The sequence below is a fragment of the Rhipicephalus sanguineus genome, chromosome 9, assembly GCF_013339695.2.
Source record: "Rhipicephalus sanguineus isolate Rsan-2018 chromosome 9, BIME_Rsan_1.4, whole genome shotgun sequence".
NCBI lineage: Eukaryota > Metazoa > Arthropoda > Arachnida > Ixodida > Ixodidae > Rhipicephalus > Rhipicephalus sanguineus.
In genome coordinates, this window is record NC_051184.2 from 86,318,488 (window position 1) to 86,343,637 (window position 25,150).

At 48.8% G+C, this 25,150-nt stretch overlaps 1 protein-coding gene across 1 annotated transcript in view; it reads right to left on the bottom strand.

Annotated features, from left to right (window-relative positions):
* The window catches only part of LOC119405978 (deubiquitinating protein VCPIP1), a 97,557-nt gene that overhangs the window by 5,132 nt on the left and 67,275 nt on the right, over window positions 1–25,150 (bottom strand). The window contains exons 13-15 of the mRNA XM_037672799.2: window positions 23,327–23,395; window positions 18,292–18,491; window positions 9,278–9,715 (exon numbers count right to left, since the gene is read on the bottom strand). Coding sequence (XP_037528727.1) covers window positions 9,278–9,715; window positions 18,292–18,491; window positions 23,327–23,395 — 707 coding nt within the window. The remainder of the gene's footprint in view (window positions 1–9,277; window positions 9,716–18,291; window positions 18,492–23,326; window positions 23,396–25,150) is intronic.

A 25,150-nucleotide genomic window follows, 5' to 3' on the forward strand; every position in this document is an offset into this window, starting at 1 on the left:
GGAATCACTGCATGAAAGCTGGATAGTAGATAAAAAATAGTTCAATACATAAAACAATCGTCTATGTCCTAGTTGAAGCATGACGAACACTTGCGAGCATTCACGGCAAGTCTAGAAGACAAATTGAGAGGCTCTTAGGAGACAGTCATTAAATTACTTTGACGCAAGTTGCTTTTGCATCATAATGAAACAATCACGCCCAGGAATCAAATCAGCAACCTCTACGCCCAACATGAAGAATGCCATGGCCATGAAGCTGGTGCAGTGGGTGGCGTGAACTATAGAGTTCTCTGCAATATTTACAGTCAACGGCCGATTTTTCAGAGCCAGATTTTTTGGACATGCTCGAAAATTCGGACGCTTTCGCGGCACTCTCACCAGCCTCAAAGACGTCAATGTATAAGAATGTGGACGCTGAAACTCTTCGGCGCCTGATTTTTCGAACTTTCTGCCCAAATTGTGGGTCCGAAAGGCATTAATTGAAGCCCCCACCTCTGCCGTGTATCATCTTGTAGGTTCGAACCAGCGCTTTTGCGAGTCGATGTTTGCGACAGTAGCAGAGTCTGAAAGTCAGCTTTACCGCAATGCCGAAGTGTTATGGGGTGAAGCAGACAGAAATTCAAAGGGGCCGCTATCACGGCGCCGTGCGGTATGTCTTACGGATAAGCAGCGGAAATGCACGGAGGTGTGATGGCGGCAGGTGGCAAACTCGCCACTACAGCTTAATCGCTGACAACCTTTGCGATAAGCATCTTCAGTTAACTGCTCGGTAGTGCACGTGGCCTAGCACAGTTGCACGCGAACTGCACACATTTAATAGGCGAGAACCCAAAAGTGCCGCGCCACCATTCATGCTGCCTCTTTGTGCGAGACCGATAAGTGCACCGCACAGACACGTTGCCTTCGCGAAGGAAACCAGCTCGCCAGTGCCGCGCCCGTGTGCAGTCAGGAACAGAGTGGACATCCTGAACCCTTTCATGACAAATGCGTGTGTACGGTACAGCAACAGTACAGTGATGGCGTCAACTTAATTGGCGATGTGCTGCACACAACTAGAAACGGTCGGCTTCACACAGCAGCAAATGCTGCGTATCGGCGGAGATTTGGTGACGTGTGCGCCCGTCGTTTACGTACGCACACGCATCGGGGAAAGCCAGACAAGTCGTCCACTCTTCCACCACAGTCTGTGTCCCAAGTCATCGTTTCCAAATACTCCATGCGAGAGAGCCGTAATCTATTCTGCGCTTTGCTGGTATCAGCGGCGCTCATCACGAGATGCGAATTTGCAAGTGGCGGTTGGCACATAGTTAAGGGGGGTTCGCAGCAGGTACCAAATGCAGTGATGCTACCGAGGACTTCTGATTTGGAGCAATTTTTGGAGCAGCAAAATTTCCGTTTTGGAGCACTTTGGAGCAGCAAAATTTTCATCTTGGAGCACTTTGGAGCAGATAATTTTGCATCTGGGAGCACTTTGGAGCAGCGAATTTTACATCCTGGAGGGCAATACAGAAGCATATTGCATTAACAATTAAGCACCTAGTATTATTATGGGGCTCTTATGAAGGCTAGAAATATTTCGATTCATTGCAAATCTCAAGGAAAAAAATCATCTCAGGAGCATAGGCGTGCGCACAGGGGGGGCAGGGGGGGGGCGGCTGCCCCCTCCCCTAATCACCTAGGGGGGGGGGGGGCGAAATCTACCCCGTACACTGACCCTTGCGATAGCAATTATATGGACACTCTCGGCGGATTTTTGCCGTCGCCGTTGCCGTAATTTTCCGTATAAAGTCCAAATTAATAACATCACCACGTGCATTCTAGCCGCGGGTAAAAGCTCGCGAGCGCTGGCGACGAACGCGGCTGAAGCGAAGATTAAACTAGCCGGCCGTCTGTCCCCGCCGCACGGACAGCGCATGAGATAACATCTTCCCGCGTGCGGGCCTGCCGTCGATTGCTCATCAGAGGGGAAACGCCCCGCCCGTCTTTCGTAAGGAGCATGAAGGGACGCCAGGGGAGCGGTAGGGGGGGGGGTACCGCATCGTTCGAAGGGCGCAGTCGCTTGCGCGCGCGCTATCTCGAGGCATCAGGAGACGGCTCGTAAACTTGCTGTGCTCTCAACGCTTACTTCGCGTTTAGAGAACTCAGAGCAAGAAAACGCTTCGGTTCCTGGAGGGGACATGTTCGCTTAAACCAGCGTTTTGTTCAGTTACGCGAGATCGGATCCACAAGAGTTAGCGGCTAGTCTTACTTCGTTTCACAATACAATTTTTTGGTATCGCATTCATTGCTTCGCTCTTAAGCGAAACTGAGTTTTTTTTTAACCGTCAGCTATTGACCCCCGAAAGCGAGGGGCGGACGTGTAATATGGCGTAGCCGCTTCACTGTGGGCCGTCAGCGACGGGCCCGCTACTGACAGCTGCGCAGTTGCGGCTGCTCCGACCAGGAGATATTTTACTAATGAGATGACATTTTTAAAAAAGCAAGCAAAAAATTCGAATTGGAACCCTAGCACGTGAGCTCGAAAGGGCAGGGCCTTTTAGGGGGTATTTACCGCAGAGTGATTACAAACTCGGACGTGCTGGCGGAAGGAAATACGAAAAAGCTGTTCTGGATGAAGATCCATGGATAAAGTATATCTGAGGAAAAGTGTCAACGCGTTTCCACCGTTCGCGTGCTCTTCCATAAACGCGAAGCAAGGAAAATTCGATATTGTCCCATATATCTACTGCGAGCGATCCCAGATTTCATTCCGCGATGTCCGGAAACAGAAGTGACAGACATTTTAGCTGCACTCATGTAGTTATTACTGAACATTACTTCCTTACGTGCCATGCGACGCTTGAAACGAGCTATCAGCAGCGTTTCTGGAACAGACGACGTCCGCCGATGAATCGCCGTCGCACTTTCTCGCTACCGATAGGCCTAGGCGTCACGAGCCTCTGCAGAGAGCGCGTTTTGCTGTCGAGCCGACTTGCAGAACAGAAGCTCCGTGCATGGCATCGTGGCTTACTCGGAACGCACGCGCGAGCGCTATTTATTCAGCGGAATAATTCTTGGTCCATGATTGCGCGACTTTATTGGCAGCCCCAAGATCGAGCTGCACATGTTCTGACGCGCCGGCGGTGCGATTGCTGGTGAATGGTGATAGACGCCTCCAAACCCGAGACTTTGGCGCAGTTTGGCGCAAATTTCGTCGATATTATCAGGATGGCGCAGTAAATACAATTTGGCGCACTTTGGCGCAGTTGGCGCAGGAGTGGAATCACTGCAAATGTATTTTCGAGAGCCTGGGCGCTGATAAGTGTACTGGGAGGCATTGAAGCTATTTCGGACATGGCCGTGGCGATTTGAGCGCTTGAGTTGAATAAAAAAGCATGAATTCGTTTTTTTGGACAGCTCAATTTTTGAGACGATTTTGCAGTCCCCCCCCCCCCCCCCAGGGAGTCCGAAATATCAGATGTTGACTGTACTAGAGGGAACTGCGGTGCTGCTATCGTTCAACCAATATGGGAATTGTGAATGATGGGTAGTACAGTGGAACTTCGATTATACGTCCCCCGGTCCTGCGACGACCCGCGTTTTACGACGAATTGGCTTGGTCCCGGCAAAACCCCCATAGAAATAATGTATTAAAAACTTCAATTGTACGACGCAATTTTACGCCGGCCCCGCCTCGTACGACGCTTCGCTGGACTGTCCGAGGAAAAAAAAGACCTACGATGACGCGGGCTGGCACACAAACACACTGCGGCCGGGCGAAAAAAGTCGGGAAACCGAGGAACCGAGTTCATATCCGCGCTGCCACCACAGGGCCTTTTCAATTTTTCGACACGCGGTCGGCCATAGCTAGCCAGAGCCAACGTTGGCCGAAGCCAGCCGGAGCGCATTCGTTTTGTCGCCTTTTTTTTTTTTTTCTCTCTCTTCTTTTGGGTGGTTTTATAGTGACCGTTGTGAGCAGATAACATGGCAGATAATTTCGAGCTTGCTTTCTAGTATGCGAGAACGGCGATTGTTGAGCCAACGTTTGCGACAGCCGCGGGAACCGGAACTAGCCGCTGTCTAGCTACCAGAGGGCTGGGGCGTTTTAGCCGCTCGCGATTGGTCGAAGCTTGCAAATCGAATAGGCCTACTGCCGTGCTGCCATTCAGCCATTCCTCAACGTGTTTGCCTCATCGATTGGTTGTGCTGCGCCACAGCTGCTGTGTCCACGTGCAAAATTTTCTGTGTTTGGACATTGGTGTGCGAGGAAGCTTTCGAATTGTTGGTTGCGAGTGCTACGTCTCGCAATGTCGCGGAACCAAAAACCGCTGACGCTCGGAGAAAAGCTTCACATAATCGAGGAGGCGGAGAAGCGGAACGGAGCAACAAAGGCCAGCATTGCCCGCGACCTGAACATTCCCGAGTCGTCGCTGAAAACGATCCTCGCGAAGAAGGACAGCATCCTACTAAATGCGGCAAAGTTCGGCCTGAACAGGAAGGCCGCGAAAGATGGCAAATATGCTGCCATGGAGAAGGCCCTCGTTGAGCGGATGCGTCAGGCCCGCAGTTCAGGAATTGCCGTGGATGGCGCAATTTTGAAGGAGAAGGCTGAGACAGTTGCATTGCGCTGCGGCATTGACGACTTTAAAGCCTCCAATGGCTGGTTGGATCGATTTAAAAAACGCAGTGGAGTTGTGTACAGCCGCTGCTGTGGAGAGAGCGCGTCAGTCCGGCACTGTAGAAAAGTGGACTGCATTGCTGCCGGAATTGATACGGGAATACAAGCCGTCCGACGTGTTCAACGCGGACGAAACTGGATTATTTTATAATATGCAGCCAGAACAGACATTGGCATTCAAAGGAGAGAGCTGTCACAGGGGTAAGCGAAGCAAAGAGCGTCTTACCGTATTGCTTTGCGCTAATGAAGACGGCTCTGAAAAGCTTCCTGCCCTCGTGATCGGCGAGTTTGAGAAGCCGCGATGCTTCAAGAATTTGAAAAGGCTGCCGTGCCAGTACACGCTCAACCGGAAAGCCTGGATGACGGCTGCTATGTTTTCTACATATCTGCAGCAGCTGGACTCCAAAATGGGGGCTAAGAACAGAAAGATTCTTCTTCTGCTTGACAATGCGCCATGCCATCCATCAGATGTGTCGCATTTGAGAAATGTGAAAGTTGCATTTCTGCCCCCTAACTGCACTAGCCAGCTGCAGCCACTTGACGCTGGCGTCATCAAGTGGATGAAACAGAAATACAGTCGAACCCACTTATAACGATCCCACATATAACGATCTATCGGTTATAACGACCATATTTGGGTGTACTTACGATCTTCCTATGCTAACCATTGAAGCTGCGTCCAGATATAGCGAACATTTTTCAAAGCCTCCTACTTTTACAACGAACACTTCAGACAGGGTTGCGGTAATAATGTGGTGCATACGAAGCTAAAAAAAAGTTAAAACATGCCTTCTAAAGCGTGACAGGGGCGCGCGCTCGCGCGTGCCCCGCTTCAGTTTACTCGCGACTAAGATACCCAGATCGGAGAGCACCGCACGCAGATTTCGGACGCTGCGAGCGAGGTCGCTCACTTTTCAGGCGTTTCTTCAGTGGTACAATGGCAGTGGGGGAAAAAAATAGTAGGCAGCATGAAGCCTTGCGGTCAACTTTCGCACAGTAACCTTTCCTGGCGCCGTTCTATGCAGCTACGACCGCCTGTGATGAGCATGCAATGCCTTGGAACGTAAGAAGGCATAAATGCAAGAAGTGATAACCGCGATAACTTTCCATCGCAAAAAGGTTCACTGCGTCCCTAAACTCGTCGACGCCACAATGTGCCGCGAAAAGTCGTCCGTCTTTTCGGTAACGGCAGAGACCGGTCGATCGGTGATTACGACTTCCGTGCGACTGCGGCGATGCCTTCGCGGATAAGCATCAGAAAAGAGCGAAGGCGAGGTGGCGGCCGTCGATGAACGTGCCATTAACCTTATCACAGTCATCTGTAGATATCAGCTCGGCTGCGTGTGTGGCGTACTACGCCGTACACTGCGGATTGACGGCGGCACTGCGGTACGAGCGCGCCATGCTTAGCCATGCTGCCGTTCGCAAGTTCGCTGCGTCGTGCGAGACCGCTTTAAAGTGCGCGTCGCTTTGTAGAAACGAAATTAGCTCGCTGTTGTTGAGCGGCGCGAGCACCGAGAAACGTCGATGCACTGACAGCGAGCGTATACTGCGTGTTTGACTAGGTGACAACTGAAGTGCGCCGCGCATCGTCGTGCAGGGCCGCGAGAGCATCGCGAAGACGTAGAGTGCGTGTTGCTTGGAAAATGCTTGTTTTCGCCGCGTTGAACGAGGAGGCTAGTCGCCGCACCCGTGCACGGTCCGGAGTGAAGCAAGCACGAAGAACGTACAAACGCGCGCGTACGGCATACAGCAAGCGGCCCGGCAGTGACTCCGCGACCCGAGTAGGCGACGCGCTGCACGCAACTAGCCGGGGATGATCGGCTCCACGTCGCGGTACCGCGCTTCGGTGAAACCGTGTCAGCTCATTGCAAAGGTGGTTAATTCACTCGTGAGCACGCAGCGGGCGTCGGTTCACGACGCGAAAAGCCTTAGCTTGTCACCGAAGGGGTTGTTAGCACTTTAATAAAAGTGCACAAAGAAAAAAAGAACGGCTTGGCTGCTAAGCGCACGTTTTTAAGGGCGAGTCCACATACAACGAACTACTGATATAACGACCACTTTTCGCGACACTTTCGAGTTCGTTATAAACGGGTTCGACTGTATTGGAAGTTTCTGGTGCAGCGTCGGCTGGCGGGCATGGAACGCAAGCAGTTGGATAAGAAGCTTTCTGTGCTTGGTGCAATGCACTACATTGCTAGTGCATGGGACGCAGTCACGCCAGAAACCCTCGCCAACTCCTTCAGGCACTGCGGCTTTAATAGAAATGGTGCTCGTTCTACCAGTGAAGCTGCAGTGCCTGTTGACGACGAACCAGAGTTCGGCAGCCTGGAGCTGCCTGGATCTTTCGCGGACTATGTTGGTGCCGACGACGACATTGCAGTGTGCAGCGAAGTGTTGCTGGATGACATTATCGAAACTGTGCACCCCGACACTGCGGGAACTTCCGACCAGGAAGAGATGGACGACGCTGCAGAGGCTAGTGCGTCCGTTCCGACTTACGCGGACGTGTTGTGCTACGTTGACCACATTCGGCGGTTTGCTTGCGCACGCGATGAGATCGGCGACTTGCTGCCAGATGTTGCAGCTATCGAAAGAAAGCTGATGCGTCGTGGCTGGGCAAACTCTCAGAAGAAAATCACAAATTTTTTTAAAAGCTGAGAAATAAAGGTTCGTTCACACCTCCGATAAAATGCGTGGTTGTCATTTTTTCCATTAATTTAATCTACATTCCTCGGAGCAGCGTAGGCTTGTGCCGCGGACTTTCTTAGGCATTATGTGCCCGCTGTTGTGGGGCAACAATGACCGTCACTGCCTGTATTCTCGGTTTTTCGATTATACGATGCCCGGATTATACGACGATTTTGCGCGGTCCCCTGAAAGTCGTATAATCGAAGTTCCACTGTACGTAGTACAGTGCAGACCACTTATAACGTAACCGCATATAGTGCAGGACCGGTTATAATGCGGTCTTTTTCGACCCCCGTTTACCCTCCCATAGAACCGCACGTGTACGCATACCGCTTATTGTGCAGTCCCCCAAGATGAAATACCGTTTATAATGCGGTTGCGGGAAAATATTTCTGACAAACGCGGCAGCGAGTGCGGTTCTCAAAGGAGGTACGCCGCTGGGGAGGGAGCGACGAGGTCGTTACGAAGGGCGAGGGCACGCACAGTGAACGAACGAGGGGCAGAGGGAGGAAAAAGACCGCGGCAGCGCTGTGCGGGCTCGCCGAGTGGGGAAGGATGGTGGTTGCCTAGGCGACGGAGTAGCCTTTGCACCGGCGGCGGCAAGGCTCCGCGGCCGCTTGCTGGCAGCGCGTTACGCGTGGAACGTATGATTGCGTCCTCATCAAGTGCGCTTTAAAGTAAGTTTCCTGTCGGGAAAAGCGTCGCCGTTATCACACTTGCTAGAGATATCGCAGCTACCTCGTCCATGCGGCTTCATGACGCGAGCTTCTGCCTTTTCTGCCAGTGCGCGGACTTAAACGAGCTTGGCGGGCTTTTGTCGCCGTTGATCTCCCGGCCGCGAACACTAACTTCATATCACGCGCGCTGTTCTTGGGTTAGTGCTTGAGTGCGATCTTTTCGACGTCCGACCTTCATGTTGTCTTGGTCAAACTTCCCGCGACAACATGCCGAACCGCAGGCTAGGCCTAATCAGCGTTGGTTGCTTTTCGGTAGCGGTCGCGGGCGATAAAAGTTGCGGTTTGGTGCGGAATCAACGAAACTTTTTTGTGATGGCTGCACTTGAAGGGAAGAGAATCATATCGTTAATGAAAACGAGGGCATGGTTGGCACAAGCAACTCTCGAATGGTAGTTCCGGATTCGATTGCAATGTCTTGGACATCGCGTGCGCGCCCGTGAAATCGAACGATCGGTACCGCGCTCAGCACGTGAAATTTCGGTCGCGATTCGACATGGTTTCTGTGTAATGCGCATACCTCGAGGTGGCCTGAAACGTAGTCGGCGAATTTCCGCGATGGCACCTTGTTTTGTTTGCTTTTTTCCCCCGTGTTCATTTCGTTGGCAATGCGGGTCTTTGGCGGTTAATTTTTGAACATTCGGAGATTTAAGTGGTTGTAAGCTCCCCAAATCGCATATGTCGATTATCGGACACGCGAGGCTACATGCTCAACACGTTTTGCGCAAGTGCAGCCTTTGAAGAAGGTTGTTTTGGTTATAGTGCGGTACCGCTTATAGTGCGGATATTCGCAACTCCGGCGACTTACGTTATAAGCGGTCTATACTGTACATAGATTTGCCTAGTCTTTGTGCTTGCGGCTTCGAATGCTTGTGGCTTTGTTTATTGTGTTTTGGCTTTTGCTTAGGATCAAGAAATGGCTCGTTGTGAACCTTGCGAGCTGATTTGAATTGGCCAGCCTAAAAGGGTCAATGCCAGCCCTAAAAGGGTCAATGCGGTGAAGTGAGACTCCTGAACTTTTGCTGAACTTCTTGTAACAAAGCGGCTGCAGGCCATGCGAAGCGAAAAGAACAAAGCTTAGGCAAATCCATGTACTACTACCCATCATTCCCATGCTGGCAGCTCCCATAGACACTGGCGTGAGATTTTCTTTTAACGCATTATTATGAAACTCTATGACATGAGCGTCTCTTACCCTGCTTTCTTGGTCCTGGAGCATAGATACGACCGTCTGGAGCTGCTCCAGAGCCCGCTCCTGCTCGCTGTGCCCGGACTCTGCTGGCTTCTTTGGTTTTTCCGGCGAGGCGGGAGCTAGCACTGTGAAGCCGGGACCCTTGCGCACCACGGTCCGGCTCGGCTTGGCTACGACACCGGCAGACTTCTTTTCATCTGTGGAGCTGCCGGCGGTGTTTGAGCTGGCCGGTGAGGTAGACGCTCCTTCGGCGGCTGCCGCAGACGAGGAGGAGGCTGCCGTTGCCGAAGTGGGCGACGTGGTTGGGCTCTGATGGTGTTGGCCCGTGCTACCAACTTGGCCGCTAGCAATCTTGGCCTCTACATCGGGGCCGATGGCAAAGTGGCCGTACGGCTCGAAGCATAGCTCGAGGCGGTCATGCTTGGCATTGTACGTGAACACCTGAAACGGCAATAATGAGCGCAAGCAAATGATTATGTCTCACATCCTTCATCATCCCCCTCAGTTCAACACACAACAAAGTTTGAGACATGGACAAAAAGCTGTACAAGGCTCAACAGGCCCGTGCCCTAGAAACAGGCAATACAATAATGATGGGATAATTTCAGGTGTGATAGTGTCACGTTTCCAAGCTTCGTACAGAACTGTACAAAGCTCGTGCACTACACATGCTCACTTCTGTCAAACTGCCGCAATCTTCCAAAGGGACAATAAAGGCAAATATTAAGTCCGTACATTGTTGAAATAGTGTTCCAGAAACCTCATAGTGCTCGTTTCATGCCAGGGAAATGCCTAGTTTGAAAGAAAATGATATTCTAATGGTAAACATACCGTTAGCGCTATTCAAACCACCCGCCTCTGAGAACAGCCTTCTGATGTAGCCACACCCGCCCTTCACTTTCTCTACTGCCCAACAGCCGGTAAAAATGGAACTTGGCCATTCTCAAGGGTAACGTAAGGAAGTTCTTTTTTGCAGGAATCAAACATTTTTAAGTGCACAAGTTTCACTTCAATCCTTCTTGTAATGCAATTAAATGTTCTTTTCCCTCATGGGTAGTTTGAGTACTACAGTCGAACCCACTTATAACGATCCCACGTATAACGATCTATCGGTTATAATTGGGTGCACTTACGATTTTCCAATGTTAAACATTGAAGCTGCGTCCAGATATAGCGAACATTTTTCAAAGCCTCCTACTTTTACAACGAACACTTCAGACACGGTCGTGGTAAAAATATGGCGCATACGAAGCGAAAAAAAGTTAAAACAGGCCTTCTAAAACGTGAGAGGAGCGCGCGCTCGCGCGTGCCCCACTCCAGTTTACTCGCGACTAAGATATTCCTGATCGACGAACACCGCACGCAGATTTCGGATGCTGCGAGCGAGGTCGCTCTCTTTCCAGCCTTTTCTTCAGTGGCAGAATGGCAGTGAGCGGGAAAAAAAAAAAAAAAAAGGAGGCAGCATGAAGCCTTGCGGTCAGCTTTCGCACGGTAACCTTTCCTGATGCCGTTCTCTGCAGCTACGACTGCCTACGATGAACCAAACAATGCCTTGGAGCGCAAGAAGGCATAAATGCAAGAAGTGATAACCGCGATAACTTTCCATCGCATGAAGGCTCACTGCGTCCCTAAACTCGTCGACGCCACAATGTGCCGCAAAAGGTCGTCCGTCTTTTCGGTAACGGCACAGACCGGTCGATCGGTGATTACGACTTCTGCGCGATTGCGGCGATGCCTTCGCGGATAAGCATCAGAAAAGAGCGAAGGCGAGGTGGCGGCCGTCGATGAACGTGCAGTTATGACTTATAGCCGATAATCTTATATCACAGTCATCTGTAGATATCTGCTCGGCTGCGCGTGTGGCGTACACCATACACTGTGTGGATTGACGGCGGTACGAGCGCGCCCTGCTGCCGTTCGCAAGTTCGCCGCCGCCGCGTCATGCGAGACCGTTTTAAAGTGCGCGTCGCTTAGTAACGAAAGTAGCTCGCTGTTGTTGAGTGGCGCGGGCACAGAGAAACGTCGATGCACTGACAGCGAGCGTATACTGCGTGTTTGACTAGGTGACAACTCAAGTGCGCCGCGCATCGTCGTGCAGGGCCGCGAGAGCATCGCGGAGACGTATAGAGTGCGCGTTGCTTGCAAATTGCTTGTCTTCGCCGCGTTGAACGAACAGGCTACTCGCTGCACCCGTGCACGGTCCGGAGTGAAGCAGGCACGAAGAACGTACAAACGCGTGCATACGGCATACAACAAGCGGCCCGGCAGTGACTCCGCGAGCTGAGTAGGCGACGCGCTGCACGCAACTAGCCAGGGATGATCGGCTCCACTTGGCAGTACCACGCTTCGATGAAATGGTGTCAGTTCATTGCAAATGCGGGTAATTCACTCGTGAGCGTGTAGTGGGCGTCGCTTCACGACGCGAAAAGGCTTAGCTTGTCACCGGAGGGGTTGGGTGCACTTTAATAAATCTGCAGAGAAAAAAAGGACAGCTTGGCCGCTAAGCGCACGTTTTTAAAGGCGAGTCCATATACAACGAATTACTGATATAGCGACCCCTTTGCGCGACACTTTCGAGTTCGTTATAAGCGGGTTCGACTGTAGTGATTACTTTTACTGAGGCCCTACAACCGTCATTGGGCTTATGTTCCAGAATGTGCCACTGGTGGTGCAAATCGTGCCCTACATTTGCCCTGTATTCTCAATTACTAAAGCACTGCTATGTACAGTGAAATCTCGGTAGAACGAACTTTTCAGATTAACGAACTTTTAAAAAATCCCGCGCCGACTGCTAATAGTTTCAATGTAAAATTATTTCACTACTACGTACTTCAGAATACCGAACTTTTCAGAATAACGAGCGCTATATTTAGTTCCGCGTTATAGTAACAACGCCTCAGTACTACGAACTCATGTTCTGAAATCCGTCGCGACCACCGGAGCGGTACGCAAGCAGACGACACAGCGAAAGGACGCCTTGCTTCTCGGAAGACGCGCGACGGTGCGGAGGGAAAAAAAAAACGAAAACGAAAGGATGACTTTCTCTTCTTTCTTTTTGTTGAAACGCCGACGCTGGTTTACAAGAGTAGAGGCGAGGGGCGAGGGCAACAAGGGAGGGCAAGGTCAGCGAGGCAGAGTGGGAGTTGCGGAGCAGGAAGCATGGGCGCGGAAAACCTGAGACTGCGAGGGAGCAGAAAAGGAAACGCGAGGAATTTTCTTTTTTAGCTCTTTCTTTTCTTCGGAAGAGGCGGACAGCCGCGACGCTTCGGGTTTTTCTTTTCTTTGTCACTTCTACATGTGCTCTAGGCCTTGTCAGTCGTGTCCATCTCTCTTCGGTGTTTACTTATCACGTCCGCAAAGCAAGTCGGAGTTCGCGCTGCGGTGCTACAATGAGTTCATCTCTGCTTGCGACGAAGAAGCGGAAACAGTTTTCGCTAAGCGAGAAAGTCGATATTCTTCGGCAACTGGAGGAAGGTAAAAAGCAGGCTGTTGTGGCCAAAGAACTTGGAGTGGCGCGTTCCACAATTGCCACGATCCTGAAAGATAAGGACAAAATAATGAAGTGCCAGGATCAATCTCAACTTGCCCCCTCAAGGAAGCGACTGCGGCTTGGTGACTTCCAGCCGATAGACTCTGCGGTGCTCACATGGTTCAAAGATGTAAGAGCCCAGAACGTGCCCGTGTCGGGCCCACTGATTCAGGAGAAGGCGCGACAGTTTGCTGCAATTCTGAATGTAACAGACTTCGAAGCATCTTCTGGTTGGCTCCACCGTTTTCGCCAGCGAAATGCGATCACCTGGCAGACTGTGTCCGGTGAGGAGAAGGCAGCAGACGAAGCGGCAGCGTCCACGTGGCGGGAAGAGAAGTTTAGGGAAATAATGGAGTCATACAGTGTGGCCGATATATTCAATGCCGATGAGACGGCCTGCTTCTACCAACTTTTGCCGGACAAGACGATGCACTTTAAGGGGGAAGAGTGCAAGGGCGGCAAAAAATCGAAGGTTCGCGTTACTGTTCTGTATTGTTGCAACGCAACCGGCACAGAGAAGCTTAAGGGGGGACGTGGCTTTCGGTACCAACTTTCTTATTTCTTCATGGATTTTGATGAAAATTGGCACACTTATTTGAAATGTTGTTTTAATGCTACTGTAGAAATTTCATGAATATATCTTTACAACTTTTTGATTTACAATATATTTCACCTTCTGCTCTTGTTCCGAGTCTGACTTGCTTAAAAAATGCGATAGGAAACTCGTTCAAAGTGCTATGCATTCTAAGATGTCTGATTGCGGGCGTGACATTCTTAGATTTTTTTATTTGCAACAAAATTTTTTTAAGTTTTCCTTTTTCATGAGGTGACTGCGCAACAGGCATCGAGGCTTTGTGCAACTCGTCAAATAGCTAATTATCAAAACGCCATACTGAAAAAGCAAGAATGTCACGCCCTGAACTGTGCTTCAAGGAATATAGAACAAAAAACGGAACTGAAATAGACCCAGCGGTCGGTGAGAAATCAGCGGAACAAGCGAAGCAGGAAGCAAGAAAAGTCGTTTTGAGAAAACGGCTTTTAAAGTTGTACCAACGATATTACTTCATCAAAAGGCACTGGGGTCGTAATCTTTTGAGTCCTTCGTAATGTGCACTTTCTTGAGTGCCCTGTCTTTAGTTTGAGGTGCCTTGCTTCTCTAAAACACAAGAAGATTGTGATCTTTAAGGTGTTTTATAAGGTTGGACCTCCTGCACATGTGGCCTTTCATCGGTTGTGCCTTTGTTTTCTTTCTTTTTTCTTAAAATCCTTTTCTGATATACAAAGAACACGTAGCATGAATTTTAAACGAAGTTATGAAGTGGTGTAATAGGCATGACAAAAAACAAGATATTGTAATTCAAGTAGGTCATGTATTATGATGATTTGCCAGCTTTCTTGTATTCATGCTCTCATTAACATAATTAACAGTCTTGATTGCAATTGATCATTGAATCATTTTTATAGGATACTAAAAGCGGCTCTCATCATGGCAACCTATCACTTCCTCCTAAATAACCGGCAGTTATGGCCAAGACATTGGTGGAATAGGAATTCCTTAGCAGTTTATTCAAGACGCGAACTGGGCAGATATGAATTCATCTCCCTGTTTCACTCGTCAAGCTAATTTGTAAACCTCGCCTGCGATGCGCTTCATCATTCACCCGGTCACGGACACGGTTTTCTGCGAGGCTTTTATTTTTTCAGATGATTCATGAGCGCTTACGGCGATACCACGCACGGCTCCAAGCGCGCCTAAATTGCATCAAAAGTGATTTATTTCACCTCTAAGTGCTCGGCCGCATAGTCCGGGAAGTCAGCACGCGATGTGCTGGGTGGCGGCATTCGGTGACGATGCGCAATATGCCTAGGTGCGGCGACGAAAAATAGGCGCGCAACGTGTTTGGCCTCGCATTGCGGGACGCCGACGCGCGCCCGCTGCGCGACGAGCTTGGCCGTGGGGTCAGCTGCCGATGCGTAAAATGACCATCCGCTGTACCGAGGAGCCGGCGGGGAAGCGCTTCGTTCCTTGCGAAGAAGCACACTGCCGCGAGTCCGCTAACGCGTTGCTCTTGCCCGCAAAGTTCGAGGTTCGTCTCGCGTGCCGATGCCGTGAGCGGAGTTAGGCCTAGTGACGACTCGGAGCAGTAGACGCGCCGGCCGCGGTGCCCGATGTTTCAAAGTTCGTAAGGCGTGGTTGCGAGTACAAAGAGTCGTCCTGCGATCATCTTTGTCACGACGTCCGAAGTGCGCATAAGCAGAACTTCCAACCACGGATCCGACGAGTCAACGCTAGAAAGTCGGTCCGAGACGCGCGTTTGCGATGTTCGCTACGAGTGCGGCGCGCCATCGTAATCCCACCGAGCTTCCACTAGTAGCTGCCGTGAACACAGAGCGATTGCGAACACGCCACGAAGTAGCGCGACTTTCGACAGCCGTGAGCTCGAGACGCACGAGCTGCAGACGACGATCTCCCGGAGCGAGCATCGGACCAATGGCGAGGCGTGCCGGGGCAACATGGCGGACGCGGCCAATCGGAGGGCTCGAAACGACCTTCGAATATTTGCTTTTTGTGCGCTTGTTTTCGAAGGGAGGAGCCAGCTGCGGCGGGGAATTTGAAGACGGAGAAATGCGCTTTCCGATGAGCCCAAGATATCGGCGCCCGGTGGCGTCGTTGCGGAGCTATGATTTTTTGAAAATCAGTGTTTTTTTGCGATTTCCCCAATAATTTTCGCCACCTCGGCAGGCGCAACGATTTTTTTATAGCACTTCTACGCGGTTTTCGGTGAAGATATTTTGGAATCGGATATAAAAAGGGCTACAGAAACTGAAAATGTGATTTTCAAAAAATCGATTTTTTTGCCATTTTTCGCGATACGAAAGCCGCGTCCCCCCTTAAGCCTCTCGTCATTGGAAGGTTTGCACAACCGCGCTGCATGAAGAATGTAGTGTCCCTTCCATGCGAGTACGGCTGACTAATGTGCGCCTTGAGTACCTTCCACCCAACTGCACATCTGTGCTTCAACCCCTCGATCAGGGAATAATTAGAAGTGTCAAGGCGCACTTCCGCAAGCGCCTTGTTCAGCGTGTGCTTATAAACCTGTGACTTCAGCAGTTGACTGTCATCAACGTACGACAGGCGGCAGAAATGCTCACCGGTGCATGGTGGAGCGTCACTTCAACAACTGTTCAGAACTGCTGGCGGAAAGCAGGGCTCATGCACACGAGTGAGCAACCAGAAGACGCCGCGCAGCCACGCAACGATGACCAGGCGGAGGAGGGCAATCCTGGCGAGCTTTGGAGTGAGGTGACTGATCTGTTGGCTATGGATTTGGTCTCATTTGACGATTATGTGCTGTGCGATGAAGGAACCACAACATCAGCAGAGCTGACGACTGAAGACATCCTTCAAACCATTCAAGATGAAGGCAGCGACGGTGGTGTGGACGATGCTGCGGACAATGAAGGTGCGACCTCGTCGCAACCTGAAGACTGTGACGAGGTCGTGACGGCCGCAGATATGATGGATATCCATGCGGAAAGCACGCATTTTCCTAGCGAAAATGGCAAAGCGACCTAATCGCTCCACAGGAATGTGGTTGAGCTGGAGGCCTTCGCGCTGCAAAGTTTGTGCTGCACGCGTCAAAAAAAAAATCACGGACTTCTTTAAGGAAACGTGCATTTTTTGGTGTTCACTTGTGCATTTGTTTTCTCTCGTGAAAAACGAGTTCAAGGACCCACCGTTGTAAAGGTAAGTCGTTTTGGTCGGTGGAAAATAAGTATTTATAGTTAATTTTTGGGCTTTCACTATAACGACCTTTCAAAATAACGAACAAATTGCCGCGGCCCCCTGAAGTTCGTTATACCGAGATTTCACTGTATAACGACTGTCGATCCCGGATATATCGAATTATTGGCTATATCGAACAGTTGAAAAATCCCCTTGAATTTCCCATGCAAAAGTATAGGGCTGGTGCACATGTATATTGAATTCCCGTGCAGCGAAACATCCGATATATCGAACGCTGTGCTACGCCGCGCTACGCTCCAGGGAGTGCATTTTTCCTAACAAATGTTGGTCATTTTCGGCCGCGTTCTGCCAAGTTCTGATCCCTCTTTTCGAGCAGGTGACGAAAAGGTGGTGTCGTTGCATTACGTTGATCTGGTTGGTTGCATAGCACTTGCGAGTGCACTGGTTTGTTTGATACGCGATCTGTAGGTTGTAACGCGCGTGCATAGTGTTTTTCAAAGGGGCCAATTCCCGAAGGCACCAAAATGAGATGAATGTGGAGATACTCGGCAGCCTCGTCACAATGTTCGCATTCTCTTCCCTGTTTGTTCGCGCACGATGGCATGCAGGCCCGAAAAGCATGGCCTTCGAGATCCTCAACGTCATGACATATTTTTGGCGTTTTTGGTTATAAAACACACGTCTCGGAGGCTACGCTTTTTCTTGCTTTTCACACCAAAGCAGCGGCTGCTTGCTACAGAGCTACAAGTGCCATTGCCATCGCCAAGATGTCGACAGTGGAGTCTTGTTCCTTCGTTGTTTGTGGGCTCCGTTGTCTCTTGCAGCTTGACGACTCGTGTACTTCTCGCTTCGTTCCTGACAAATCCTCATTCGGGAGTCGAACTAAACATTGGCCGGCTCGTAGCAATAAAATGATGACTGGTGCTTGTAACAACGTCTAGCAAAGCACCGTCATGAACCGTTTCCTTGCGGGCTTTGGTGCCAGATGACTTTGGGTGTGTCATGACCGCTGAAAACGGCGTACGGTGCCTCAGTGAATTTTGCGACTTAGCATTTCCGGGCACGTTCTCGGACGGGAGTACAGCAAGCAACTTCATCGGCACAGATGACGTCGCTGTTTCTGAATGCATCAATGCCGCGATCAAGGCTGACATTGCCGGTGCCGCGAAAGTGTACCTGTGCGATTATGAAGATGTCAACGCCGCCACTAAGTCAATGCTTCCGCTAAACAACCTCTTACCACGCTCCAGAGCTTGCATCTGCGTTCAGCGTCGGTCACTGCTGTTGTGGCAAAAGGTGCTGAATTTGCTTATTTGGAAAGCTTCAATGATATTTAGGATGAGTTGATGAACTTGACGGCGCGCGCAAGAAGCAAGACAAGTTTACGGACTATTTTTGTGCAAAATATAGTGCGGTAACTTGCAAAGAAGAAGTTGCCACCTTGTTATTTAGCATACTAGCTGTGAGCGAACCGTCATGTCAGCGCTTGTTATGAATTCTGGAAACTGTTTTGAGACCTGCAATGCATTAATATAAGCCTTAAATACGCATATCTTATATTTCGAATTATAGATATATCGAACTATTTTGCAATCCCCTTTGAGTTCAATATATCCGGGATCGACTGTATTGAAACTTTAGACGTCCCCAAAGCACTGACCTTTCACTTTAACATAGAGTGTTATTTGCCTTTAGTGTCCCTTCAAAGTAAATATTCCTTAGAGAAGAGCAAATGGTCACCTTGTCAGGGATGAGCGGCAGGTGACAGTGCTTGCCGTCGACGAGGCCCACGTCTCGCTGCATCTGAGCATAGAAGAGGCCTCCGCGACAGAACAGCCACTCGTTCTCCTGTGCGTACGACCACACAGTCGCGCCCGTCCGCTTCAGGTGGCCAAGCATTGCCCGCAGGCCGGACTCTAGCGACAGGATCTTCTGGGCCTCTGAAATTGAGGGCAGCACATCGATAGTGAGAGAAAAGCGCGAGAAATGAATACAACATTAATGAACATTTTATTCATGTTGTGTATGTACAAAACGTTTGATAACATCTGAACGCTTACAATCATACAAGCGGGTTCATGCGATTCACATGTTAAATTCTGCATTTTTATGTGCCAGAACAACATTATTGCCTTGCCCGCTGCACCAATAGGGGGGCCACGTACACCATGGAATTTGTCAGACCAGTGCCGATTTTTTGTTATTTGCGCTTTTTCTATGTGATCATTGTAAGCAAGAAAGACAGGAATAGAAAAGCGGAACTTTGAGCTTTGAAATGACATCAAGAGAGCGGCACTCCGTGGCAGGAAAGACCAGATAGGGCGCCACGAATTCCAATGTTTTTGCACGATTTCAAGCTTCTTTTTCACCAACTGCGCTTACAAACTTTTTTTTCTTTTTCGGGCACTTAGAGCACATTCTCAATGTAATGGTTTTGACACTGCATAGATAAGGCAGTGCAGATGTCGAGGCGAGTGTTCTCCAAAAATTGATTGTTTGAAGCTATTTTCACGATTTCATCCACACATCCATCCTTAAAGGCATAGCACAAGTCAAAATTAAAAAAAAAAACATCTCTTTTTTTTTTCCTTGGCAATTTGGTAAGGGTGTTTTTTTGTGCATATTTTCCACATTTGTGCTTTTCATGAAAGGTATCTTTCGTGGCTGAATACCAGCTTTTCCAAAAGCAAGTAGTGAGTAAACACGCACCCTAGGACAAGCCCCTCATATGTGCTCCGTGCTTGCGATCCATTTGTCAAAAAAAAAAAAAAAAAAAAAAAAAAAAAAAAAAAAAAACATTGTGTTTGAAAGCCAAAATGCTTGTCTGGAGTCAGCTGTGCATAGGAAATTGTCAGGTAGATTCTAAGGCTGTCCGAAGACGATGTGGACCTTTTACAGTAAAAGCTTGTTAATTCGGATTTTACGGGACCTGAAAAAATGTCCGAATTAACAGGAAAAACAACATTAAAATCAACTTGGAGAAGCATACCTTTATTTGCTTAAGTATTATGTAATGGTCGTCTGCGTTTTCGCGCAGATTCTGGCTGACATTACAATTTTTCATAACTCTTCCAAATGGCCAACAGCACGCAAACTGTCAGAAGTGCTCAGGCAAACGTCCTCTAATATCAAAAGAGCCCCCGAGACTTCCCGTGAGGTGCAATGAGGTCACGGCTGCATCTCCTTGCATGACTCGTCGTCAGAATCGTGGTCTTCCTGGGCGCCCGTGACATAATTACTAATTTCTTGATTGGTCAGGAGACCAGTTGTGGCGACACAATCATCAATCGTGATGTAGTCCTTAAGGGTCACATCCGCATCACTCCGCAAGAAGAGACGGTGCCGACACGACAACACAAGGGAAAATGGTGTTGGAGGCGCAGTGGAGCGAAGAAAGAAGACGCCGACGTTCGATGACGCTGCGATCGACCCCACTATAGTCGATGACGATGGCGATGCCACTCAGGTTTCGGTTTCACTCCAGTGGTGCCAGCGCTGCTTTACCACACTTTTGTGTAATGGCAATTGTCAGCATTTGTCCTAATTAAGCGGTGCAGAGCCGAATTCTGACGAATTAACGAAGGTTTGGTCCCATAGATTAACATGCACTTTGGCCGGGACCAATAGAGCCATCCGAATTAATGGGTGTCGAATTAACGAGCTTTTACTGTACTCGCACTTGTTCTTCAGAGCGCATCTGTTCGAACACTTTTCATTATACTTTGTATACCTCGAAGCTTCATTATACCTTGTGTCTGTTGTTCCTGTCGATAAGTGGAGATGCAGATGGTATAGAAGGTCTTCAGCAAGTGTAAATTTTATGGCAACCAATACAGTTCTCTTGTAAATGCGAATTGTGTCAACAAATACAGTTCTCTTGTAAGCGCGTTCGACAGCCCCGTCTTCTTGAAGCTCTTCGCGACAATGCTGGCAGTAACGAGGTGCCACGGCACGTGGCGATAGCGGTGGACCTAAGCTCTCGCACATATATGAAATTTTATTCTTCCACGGCAGGAAACTTTCCATGCTTCGGTCCTCGGAATGCTCTCCTTACCGGTCTTGTATTAAAAAGCGAACTCTTCTGCTTTATCCAGTACCGAATGTGACTCTCATTCACACTGAAGTGCTTGGCGGCGGCACGGTTTCCGTTTTCTTAGGCAAACACCATAACAGTGAGCTTGAATTTTGCCGAATAGTTATTGTAGGCCAGCGCAAGAGAACAGTCTGAACGCAACTGGCTGATCGCGAAACCTAAACTTCCAAAATCAACCAAGGCTGCAGCGCAGACGCAGAGGAGGAGGGGCAGCGAGGGGAAAAGTTGGCACGACTAGCCCTCGCACGTCTCTGATGCAGAAAGTAGTCCGTGCCGTGTCGCATGCATGCATTCTCACGGCGGGAGAACGCTCGAGCAGTTCCGACAACCCGTGAACAGGTTTGGGTGTTCGGGTACGGTTGGTACGGTCCAAAGAATACCATAGTTCGGGGGTTTCCGGAGAATAGAACGAAGTAATCAGAAGAAGGGACTTCGCACTCGCAGCCCGTCTTGTGTATGACTGTGCTCGCCTGCTTGGTGAGAGCCGCGGGGCCACAGCCGTCCAAAGTCTCTCCGTGCACACGCGCCGGTGAGCTGGCTCGGGTGGGGAGGGGAGCGCAAAATATGAGAGTAAATATGTTTTTTTTTTTTAGTAAAGCTGGCTAAATATCAGGGGTGCGCAAATTATGCAGGTAAATACGATATATAAACTGCATGTAACCCCCTGTAAAGGTGGTTTCACTGCAGTGGAGGTATGCTGTACAGTGAATACACCTACTCGGGAAAAATCCGCACTGCCGCGAAGCCCCACTTCAAGGTTAAATGAACATTTTACCCTCTCATCGATTCACCATTTTTTAAGCTTAAAAGCTTAAAAAATGGTGAGAAAGGTTTTTTTTTACAGAAAGGCAGAGTGGTCGGCCTGAGCAACAGTATGCTGTAGCCTGCTAAGAAAAATGAGCATATTTGTCATGATCCAACTAACCAGCGCAATATTTTTAAAGTTGAAACAAGGCATATGCATATGTCATTCTTTTTGGTTCAAAGGGAAGTGGAAGCCACATTGAGTAATAGCAGTATTTGACTTTCAGTAGAATGCAAGTGATAACCTGTAAAATATGTTACGTTTTAATTTTAAGATTTACTGTACTTGGAGCATAAAAGCCGGTATAACAAGCTTTTAAACTTAAAAAATGATGAATTGATGTGAGGGTAATACAGTAAAACCTCAGTAATTCGAGATCCTGCATAATTAAAAGGATTTCCTTGGCCCTGTATATGCAATGTAAATTTGAGTGGATAATTTGAAGTGGCGGTCAGTACCAGCCCGGTTAATTCGAAAACTTTGGGTGCCATGTGCCAATTCTCGGATCGCGATTTAGCCGCAAATCCGCAGAAACGATGGCCCTTAGGAGCCACAAGGCAATGCAATGTTGCGATACTAATGAGTGACAAGTGAAACATCCCAGCCTCGTTGCTGCCAGCGCAAGAAAAAAACTGAACAAAAGGCGGTCTCATGGTCAGCTGAAATGTGCGCCTGCGGAACAGATGTGCTTCACTGCAACACAGCAGTGACACGCGGGCAGCATGACGCATGCTTCTCTCAACGTCAGCGAGTCATCATTTACCCATTCTTTCTGGGAATATAGAGAAATAAAGGGCAGTTTGACGGAATTCGCGATATATGCGAACCTCCGATTAGCGGTTGTTCCGGCAATTTGCGCAGTTGCACTGCTGGCGGAGTACTTGCCTGCAACGCCTACTTCGAAAACTCAGTTTGAAAACTTCACTGATCATGTTTTCCCAGCCAGAACACATCACGAATTCAGTCTCACAGGTTGTTTTTAAATTATTTTACCAGAAAGAATGGGCAAATGGTCGCATCATGACGCGCTGACACTGCAAGGAGCAGGTGACATGCTACCTGCATGTCACCACTGTGTTGCAGCGAAGCACGTCTTTTCCGCAGGCGCACATTTCAGTTGACCACGAGATTGTTTTTTTTCCCTCTTTTTCTTTTTTCTTGCGCTGGCAGCAGCGAGGCCCGCCGTTTCCCCGGTTTAGCGGCAAAATTGGGACCAGGTATTGTTGGAAAACATAACCCTTGTAGCCTCAAACGAGCAGGAACAGCAAAAGACCACCTCTGATTACTTCCACTAGTTCGAAGTTCCTTGCATCCCGCTTTTTGTATGTTTGGTTCATTCGAAAACCCAGTGACTTTAAATTAATGAGGTTTTACTGTATGTTCATTTAAACTTGAAGTGGGGCTTCGTGGCAGTGCGGATTTCTCCTGGAAAGGTGTATTCACGGTACAGCGCACCTCCACTGCAGTGAAACCACCTTTACAGGGGGTTACATGCGGTTTATATATGTCTATTCGTTCATTTCGAATACTTCGAAATTTCCTAGAATTTAAATTCGTTTTAAGCGAATTCGAATACTGTAATATTCGTTCGAATATTCGCACAAGCCTACCCTTTTAGTCACTGAGAAAACGGCACCTCAAAATGGCCAAAAATGCATGGGATGTATAGGGCTTACCCTGCACCCTTAGGGCTTTCGCCTTAAAAAGGACAGTGTAAGAAGCAATAGATACGATGTATTGCCTCCTGCTCTTACCTCCTTACAGTTGTTAAGCTACAATGCACCCTGCAGTCTTCAACCAACTTGCCAAGCAACATATTTTACTGAGTAAATAGAAGCATGAAAATTATAATAGTAAATAGAAGTTTTCACACTCACCTTGCAAGTGCCTCACCAAGTCACCTTCCAGGGTGGCATCACTCATACTGGCTGCATTGAGCAGGCCCCCTGGAAGTCGCGAAACAATAAAAGTATAAGATTCTTTAAGGTCAACCAGATGAAATTTTGGACAATACAGAAAGCTTAGTTTAGATAGCATGGATAGCTTCTGTGTGGTATCCTTCATTTTAAATTTAAGTGAATGAGCGAGGAAACACGTACATAAGCCGACAAAGAACGCAACTCTGCTGCCACCGTGATCGACCATTGGTGCGCGTGTTCACAACAAAACAGACTCTCAACAAATTCCGAATAATGATGCTTCTTCTTCTCCTACGTTTTTTTATCTTTGCTGCTGAGAATATTGTCAATGTTTATGCACAACTCATGCAAAAATGATCAAATGGACAGCGCTGCCAAGGCTGGCTTGAAAGTGCGAGCATTGACTTAGTTTCATATTTGCTGCAACAGGTGCGTTGCTCCATATGTTTTAGAAGCTTTACAATGCTCCAGCACAATGGAAACACATTCAAGTGTTATCATTATTACTTCCACACAGATGTAATTATGTGGGAAGCGCGCTTTTCGCTGTCAGTGAGGCATTAAGATGGTGGCCTCTGACAACGACAGCACAGTAGCCGTTTGCACCTAGATCAACCCACAGTGAGCTGTCACAAGCACAGGCTGGCAAAGTGAAAGAACTCACTCAGATTAAGACAAACCCGTCACTCGCTGTTAGGCTGGGAGCATCACACACATCAGGCAGAGTTTGTGGGTTCAGTCTTCACTGACTAAACACTGGCAGCAAGTTGTTTCTTTACAGACTTCCACTTCCCTTAATTTTTTAATTGCCATGACATTTTAATTGACATTGCCATGAAAAGCCACAAATAACACCTCCCAAGTTATCCGAGACTTGTATAATCTGCTGGCTTCATATGCTCGGGTCTAATACCAGTGTCACTCGGGCACTTCTAATCGCAATCAGGTCCTCCTACACAGTCACCTTTAATCACGATCAGGTCCAATTAAGATCAAGACGATCCTGACCTGCACACTGGAATCTGGTTACCAGATCGCAATTTGACTAAAACCTGTGCCAAACTCAATCCAGATTAGTTTGGACCGTGTAGCAGCGACCATTGCTTGATCGCGACCTAGAAATCCAATCTGAATCGGCCTTGACGGCGATCAAAGGTGCCCGTGTGACACTACTATAACAAAAAAAATTACCGCCCAAGCATTCAGTACAAGTGGTTAACCAGCTAAGCTGAAATGTGAGGCCCCGGTTTTTATTACTGGGTTAATCCTGATGGTTCATTAAAGCGTTTCTCAATTATTGGTTATTCTGTACCGAAATCTTAATTGGCGTTTGCTGCCCATGTGTTCCGTTATTCACTTTTAGTGGACCATTACCTGGTTAGGCTTTGCCCAATCTCTGTGGCACATACCGTATATTGCCGCGTATAAGTCGACTCCGAATATAAGACGAAGCCCCCAACTTTTGACCCCGAAATCCGGAAAAAAACTGCAAATGAATTATTTTGAAAAATTGGCCACATTGACAAAGAAAAAATTTATTGCCAGCAAATTACAAGTTTAAGCCTTCATGTGGCAGTCGTGATCGCGCACTTCACGAAAGCTTCGCGCACCATGCTGTCTGGCAGCCCATACCAAGCGTCGGACACCCACTGTGCCACAGTGCTCAAAGGAGCCCGCCTCACACGCCCCGTCGGCGTCTGGGGCTTGTCGTCCTGGTCCATCCAGTCTTTGTAGAGTGACGCCACCCGATCCTTAAATGGCTTGTTCAGTGCCACGTCGAGC